This window comes from Spinacia oleracea, chromosome 5 (genome assembly GCF_020520425.1).
Source record: "Spinacia oleracea cultivar Varoflay chromosome 5, BTI_SOV_V1, whole genome shotgun sequence".
NCBI classification, from domain to species: domain Eukaryota; kingdom Viridiplantae; phylum Streptophyta; class Magnoliopsida; order Caryophyllales; family Amaranthaceae; genus Spinacia; species Spinacia oleracea.
In genome coordinates, this window is record NC_079491.1 from 68418345 (window position 1) to 68426142 (window position 7798).

At 41.3% G+C, this 7798-nt stretch overlaps 1 protein-coding gene across 2 annotated transcripts; it reads right to left on the reverse strand.

Annotated features, from left to right (window-relative positions):
* Positions 1-3169: 3169 nt before the first annotated feature.
* LOC130461015 (uncharacterized) lies at positions 3170-7124 on the reverse strand. 2 transcript variants are annotated; one of them, XM_056828883.1, is made up of 8 exons: positions 6407-7122; positions 5662-5776; positions 5035-5562; positions 4791-4939; positions 4383-4720; positions 4158-4298; positions 3983-4081; positions 3170-3900 (listed from the first exon to the last, which is right to left on the reverse strand). In XM_056828883.1, the coding sequence occupies exons 5-8, from the start codon at positions 4539-4541 to the stop codon at positions 3739-3741; spliced, it is 561 nt and encodes a 186-aa protein (XP_056684861.1). In that variant the 5' UTR covers positions 4542-4720; positions 4791-4939; positions 5035-5562; positions 5662-5776; positions 6407-7122; the 3' UTR covers positions 3170-3738. The 2 variants fall into 2 exon arrangements, with proteins under 2 accessions (XP_056684861.1, XP_056684860.1); XM_056828882.1 differs by having other exon boundaries at positions 4158-4720; positions 6407-7124.
* Between the last annotated feature and the right edge of the window lie 674 nt (positions 7125-7798).

The window sequence follows — 7798 nt, forward strand, 5'->3', positions numbered from 1 at the left end:
GGAGCTCGATCGCACAGGCTGATTGACTTCAATACCACATTTTTTGACCCGTGCGAACACACGAAATATTCGTGCGATCTCACGACCCTGCTTCGAGCTGTTTTCTACTTGTTTTCCAATCTTTCTCCAATATTTCCCTGAAAAGTACAAAGATGGAATAAGGACATATTAATGCAACAAAAGCTATCTAAAACTATCAAAAATCATAATAAAATATTACAAAAACCTAAGCTTAGAGCGCCATAAATGCCGCTCATCAATGAGTCCTTTCAATTTGACAATATATATTCAAGATAGACTGTTAGGACCAGTCCTGTGACTAAGAAATGTCTATCAAGTGAACTTGAATGTCAAAAGTGGAAAATGGTCCCTGGTCGGATGTTTTCTATAAAGATGGACGCATAGAAAACGCTAGACGACTAGAATGCAAGATGACTAGTAGTTCTGTTTCTTGAACTATGTGGAGATGGCAATGTCACATTCATTTGCATAGATACTTACTTGATAAGATTAGTATCGGACAGACCTATGAAACTTTACTGTAAGAGATGAAAATTTCATTACATTATTAGACACTAATCCTCAATACCTGAGTGATTTGAGATTACTTGTTTGAGAACTGGTTACTTTGACGTTGTCAAGCGTCGCACCGTAAAAGGAGACTTTAACGACAACACTCAGGAAATCATCTATAAAACGAAGTCTAACCACAAGATCACAAGATTGGGATTTTGCTCCCATAAATCGGGATGAGATGCCGAAAGTTGTATGATTTTCAAGGTAAAATATGAAATTAATGGTGTAATTTATAACTTGGGAAATAAATGATAATCTTTGCAGCAATTTATATAGCTTAAGGAATTGATAAAGGTAAGTAATGATCTCATATAAGGCTCCCATTCTTTTGCAATACAATGCTTAATGGTAGAGAAGGGGGGGTGAAATTTGTGGCAAAAACTAGTACGTGTAAGAATTGGGTGATGCATTGGTGAGCTTGTAAGTCAATGAAATAGAGAAATATCAACATTTGGAAAGCTAAAATGGCTGTGAGTATCCCTTGCCTACACGTACAAAAGAGAAAGGTGGAAAAATGAGTTTTTCCATGAATTTTGACATACTTTTAGGAAGAATAAAATTCAACAAATTAGCTTGTTTTACAAGCTCCAAATACACTTATAAAGAATGAAGTTGGGCGACTATGCTCTTGAGCCTTAGATCCTTGAGTACTATCCCCTTGCCCTTCTTGCAATCATTCATCCATCTTCCCGTTGCCCAAGCTCCCCTGGATCCGGAACGGTCAAGCACCGAATGGGCCAAGCTCTCATCACTCTCCTCAGAAGCAATTGATGCAGGATGTCTAGCCTTAGAACCTCTGACTCCCACAGACTCGGAGAGAGAAGCGTATCTCTGGCTTGGACCTTTCATCCATACAACATACCCCGCAGACAGAGTAGCAGGCTCGGACGGGAATTGAATATTCAAAAAAGGTTTGGTAATCCAATTCCTCCTCCACCATGCAAGACGGTCAGTATTCAGTACAACAGGCTTCGGATGCTCCATAGCACAATCCGGAATCACTTGCCTCAAGCAATATTGTCTCATCACTCGAGTAGGAGAATAGAAGACAAATGTAGAAAGGCTAGGCAACCTCAAAATACAAGAACCAAGTGCACGCCTCATGGAAGCAATTCCCCACCACGGAATTACCCACCTGATGGAGGATCCAATCTCCGAGAGTGCGCAACGCCACTCATTCAAAGAAAGTCGGCCATACAGTATGGGCCACACAGTGAATCCTTTTCTATTGTAGCTTGCCATGTTTTCTGGTGGTGCCACCAACATGAGCCTCTCCATAAGCCAGACCTTCGAGAAAATACAAAAGCAGTTCAATGTTCTAAATACAAGTATAAATTTCAAATATACTAGAAGCTTCAGATACTTACTTGAAGTAGCACCGGGCTTCCTGAAAGCATGAAAGATGGGTCTGATATCAGCATATCCAGGCCTAGTAGTGTCTCGCCAATTACAAGCAGCATTAGGTCTTTTCCACAAGCAAACTTCTCCACAATCTCTATTATGGCGGAATTTACATCGCCAAGCCCATGTTTCGAAAAGAGGAAACGAGCAAAGATACAAAAATTCAAGGCCCTCAAGAGGCATACCTTGGGAATGTCTATTCTACAAAAGTGAGCAACAAAGAGGGACAAATCCACCCCTCCCCATATTCAATGGCACTCAAGAGTGGGGGCTCAAGACCCAAATACCATTCAAAAGTTGAAAAGAAGTTTTCTTCAACACTAGGCAAGCAAGGCTCTACCATAAGGGGCCAGCCAAGTATAGCACTAAACTCTTCAGGGAGGGACATGCCTCATTGGTTCCAAAGCGGAAAACATGATTCACTGGATCCCAAGCCTCCAAAGTAGCATGAAGAAAGTGCAAATCAAGCTTTACAAACCGGAAAGAGACAAGCACTCCAAGATGCATAGCATCAAGCTCCCTCTTCTCGAACTTGCCTAACGAACCAAGCCATGAGTTCAAGGCATTTTCAAAAGGAAGAGCCATTTGTTTTTTCAAAGAAGAAGTAGAAAGAGAATCAGAACAAAAGGTAGAGGTTAAAGAACTGATTTGCAAAGCCCTCTATTTATACAAGAGCCAGGATTTATGGTGGTACTTGAAAGTACCACCAGCACGAGGCGCAAGGCAGGCGCCAAGCGCAAGGCCTGCCAGAAGTACAATCTCAAACTCCAACTTTATGGTATCAAGCACGCTTCTCTTAAATGCATAGTACAAAGGAATCAACTCAATGATTTGGGCCGGATGTTCGAAAAGCCGTAAGTCGCGCAAATTCTACCAGTTCAAATCAGCACCCGGGACAATTTCGGGTTATTTGTCCAAAATACAAGCATTCTAGTCCTAGATCGGCGTCCTAAGTCGAGTCATCATACGCATAAGAAAAAGTTGAATATACTTTGACTTGCGTCTTTTCTAACCAAAAAACCCCAGTAAAAGTGGGGGCTTATAGTGGGTATATACACCCAAAAAAATGGGCAAAATTTTCTCATTTTTGCATGCATACATGTAGCCACAAATTTCAAAAATGCACACACAATGTATACCAGTTAAATTCAAACCATGCAAAAACACGCAACAACATATCCAAAACCTGCGAAATTTCAAAACCATACAAAATTCAAACATACAAATACAAAATCCAAATTTCAAAACCATACAAATGCAAAATTCAAGTACAAACCTACAAATGTCCATACAAGTTCAAAAATACAAATATCCGTACAAATATCCCACATACAAAACAACTTATCCCAAGGCAATGCTAGATCTCGCTACCGTGCAGGATCAGTCCGAATCATCATCAACCACAGTCTCAGCGGGTCCCTTGCCCCTGTTCTTGCTCATATACCGCTCTAAATCTCGGTCAAACTCTGTCCCCGGGGTAGTTGGATCCTGCTCCGAAATACAAAGTGTACTAGGAAACTGTTGAGGTCCATGCTGACGAGAAAAGAACTGATAGGACTGTTGGGCCGCAGCACCTCGGCGCCGCATCTCCATCTCCTCGAACAAGCGCATCCTCTCATACTCCTTCCACTGAGCCATGGTCGGCATCATATAGCCGTCACTCAAAGATGGGGATCCACCCATACCTCCATAGCTAACCGTAAGAGGTCCCCGAGGCGGCTGACTACTCGTATCTACAAAAGAGTATGAATACCTGCCAACCTAGGCAGAAGAAGAGGGAACATCCTTCGGATCAACATATGAGCGCCTTCGAAAAGTCTTAGCACTAGAGCTAGGGTCCAGACCCAAGTCCCGCCCAGTCTGCTCCGCCGAAACACCGGTCTGAGGAGCTCTATCCTCGGACTCTACGGTCCATTCGGCGCTCTTATACAAAGTTCAAAATTCAAGTATCAGATATTCATTTATAAATTTCAAAATACAAGCAGCACAAAGATAGTAAACTCACAGCTCGGTCTCGACCAACGAGCTTCCTGGTCATCTTGACACAATGCTTCTTCAAGGAGTCAATTACAACCATCCAGCGATGCACTCTCTTCCGAGGCGCCTGCATACATACAAAATTCAAAGTCAATTTCTATATACAAGAGTAAAACAATTTCAAGCAATACAAAAGTACTCACAACTGCGTAGTGCTCAGGAAGGGCATTGACTACCATCCTCTTTGAGGGAGGGGCCATCGAAACATAAAACTCTACATGCTCCCCATCTAAGTCCACGTAACGGAGGACCCTGTCAGCATAGGGGTGATCCTCCGGGTCGGCCTCCTCGCATGAAAACACACATAAAAGATTCAAGTCATACAAGAAATAGAATACAAGAATACAAGATTCAAGTTCAAAGTTTACCGATGGCACGAAATGAACTGCCGGAGCAGGCGTCGACAGGAAATCTCTGTAGCTAGCTGCCCTGTTTACAAAGTTCCTCCATGGGAGACACGGGGATTCGCCACCCGCCTCCACAACATCCATGTAGGCTCGAATAACTGCGGTGGCCCTCAACATCATGGACTCTGGAGGGTCAAGAGGAACAAGCCGATCTGCAGTACTATGCTGGAGAGTCACTCGCTCACTCAGATACCACAAGGGGGGATAAACCCCCGGAATCAGTATCGCCGTTCAAACAGGAATTAGGCTCGGATAGCCGAGGCGGGTATGGGCACATCTGAAAAAGGGCGTCAGCGCACCTACAAAGCAGGCATCTCAGTCAATATACAAAATACAACCAGTACAACGCTCTAAAAAATGCAAACATACCTCCTCAAAAGCGTGACCCGCAAGGCTCTGCGAAAGACTGCTATGGTTGTACCAATACGCTATGCTCCCTCCTTAGAGCCAGCAAACGGGTAAGCCGCAAATCTAGGTCGAGCAGGCGCCAAGCCACAAAAATGCTCATACGCCCAAATCTTCAAACAAACAAGACATCAGTCATTTTTATGCATATAAAGTACAAAATACAAAGTACAAGATACAAGATACAAGTTCAAGGAGTTCCAAAAACCTCCAGCACTCTCCACAGGGAGACTATGCAACCTAAGCACTCCAAGGTAGTCCTCGAAGTATTATTCTGCTCATACAAAAGGTGGCTATGTGCCAAGCTACCCCAGCTGAGCACCAAAACAGCCTGCAAGTCCCTCAAAGGCCCCAAGTACCGCGCAGCATGCGGCTATTCCTGCGCAGGATAATCATCCGGCATATGAGCACCAAAAGGAAGAGTCAAACCTTCTACTCCGTCGTGGTACCGGCCATGTCAATGCCCATCAATATCACTTCCACCGAAGAAACGGTGTCGCTATCAGTGATCAGATCTACGACAAGGCCCATCAAGTCCCTAACACCAACGGACCTCCGTGTGAAGTTGGAGTGAAAAGCGACCTCCATCTCAGAAAACGGAGGCCGATAATCATAGCAAACTCGAAGGGAGTGATACTGATTGTAACGCCCCGACTTTTCGGCTCCTTAATTAGAGTTAATAAACCGCACTTAGCTCTTCATTAGCAGCGGAATTAGGCTTAATTAATCCTGGGACCTGTGGATATGGGCCCACAAATAAAATAATCCTTAATAACATTCCATAGATAATACAATATTCCCAAAAATAAATATAAATCAATCTTCGTATAACAACCTCAATAACCGAATTTCCATAATAAATATCTCTCAGCTCGATATCGTATCTCCATAATAAAATACCAACTCCAGTAATAACTCTTCTTTGAGCAACTTGAGCTCCTTAAACGTACCTGTACATCGTCATAAAAATAGGAAACAGGAAAACACAGAAAAATCCAAAAATGAGTGGAAAACTCAGTAATATTACTCCAGCCTGTCAAAACGGTTTTATTTTGAAAATCATTTGGCACATATCAATCATTAGCGTTTATTGTTCGGAAATAACTAACTTAATCTTGTTATCTTGGAAACTGTGTCGGCAAGGAATCATTTCCTTTACAGGTCATTGGTAAGTACAGGATTTGGTAGGACTTTTCTTACATCTTTTCAGGGGGGAACTGTTTCCCAAACTTTAACTTTAACATGGCCTCTACCTGTAACTTGCACATTTACTAGTTCAGTTCACTTTTCCAAGCCGACAAAAGCAACATCGTATTTAATTCTTTAAAATAACTTTATAAATACATCATAATTATTCCCGAACAATTAACATCATAAAATAGTAACATAATCGTACTCATAAAACTTTAACTCATACATCATATCATCATCACATTAATCACGTAATATTCACATAGTGATCATATAATGACACATATTACATATACGGGCATATAAAACTTAAATGTTAAAGATAAGCATTACACAATAACATATTTTTACATACGGGCATATATATAATTGCTGGACATAATAATTACCTCGGCCGCTTATCATTAATTATCTTAACTCGGCATCTCTTATTAATCCTCCGAATAATTCTTCATTAGTGACAACCTCAATATAAGACAACAATTACAATTAATTATTTGCTTAAGAAAATAAGATTCCATAATTAAATGAACCACTTGAATTCATAAAACTTACTCCCATATTTCGTTACTTTTGACCAAGAAAATGCCAACTTTATTTCTCACGACTCAAGGCCCACTAACAAGTAACAATCCCTTTTTGGATTTATTTGAAAAGATCAATTAAGTAATAGGCAGTAGCAGTGAAATAAATGAAAGAACAAGGAAGCATGGCTCACGCAACAATAGGGCCGTGGATTTCCGGCGACGATAGGAGGTGGCTTCGGGTTCAGGGGGGTGATCTGAGTCGAAGGATTGAGTCGCCGGCAGAAAGTAGTGGCGGCGGTGGCGGTAGCTGCGGTTCCGCGGTGGTTGTGAAGGAGGAGAGAGAAAATGGGTAATCTTTAATGGTTTTCTTTGAATTAAACAAGTAAAAATAGAGGGGAAGAAAATTAAACTTAGAAATATCACCAGAGATATTAATTGAGTTTTAAGCTTGTATAAAAATGGAGTTTAGAAGTCTATTTATAGTGGTTTAGGTACAAGTCATGGAGGAGGAGAAAACTATGGACATTTGGCAATCAAACTTCTTGCCACACAAGGAAGAAGAAAGGTGAATTGGCTTTGGTGTACATTTGGACAGAATTTGGAGACAAAAGAAATTCAACATCTTGGTGGCCAAGCCCTCCATTTACACGTATGGAGGAGGAAAAAGAAGCAAAATGGATCTTTGATTTTTTAATTGATAAAATGGCAAAATGGTAATATATGAAATTAGGATAAAGAATATAAATCAGATTTTGGGTAATAAAATTGGCTGGAAAGAGAAAACTCATGTATGAAAAATTAATTGGGCTCACATAATTGGTATTATGTCACAATAAAAAGGTAGACATAATAAGATAATTAAAATAACTCGGAGAAATTTAGGACGTAATTACGTTAACAATAGTAATTACAGAATAACAAAATAGGCTTAAAAATACGGGTTGTTACACTGATCTCCCCCCAGCACATGTGGAACATGTCAGTGGTGTCCCACCACCACTCCAAGAGCGCATGTGTTTGGGCTTTGACGCCCATCTATCCCTCAAAACCTTTAATCGCCTCCTAGAAGGTGGTGAAGCCAGTCTGTGCCCAAATGCCCCGGGCCTCCTCATCCTCGTGAATAGTCCGAGAAGCCTGCAAGAGTTCTCCCCGAGACCAGAACACTCGGATCACCGTCCTATCGGTCTACAAAAAGGATAGGTCAGTATAAATGAATACAATTCAAATAGCAAATCAAAAGTAGAGTATAAGGCA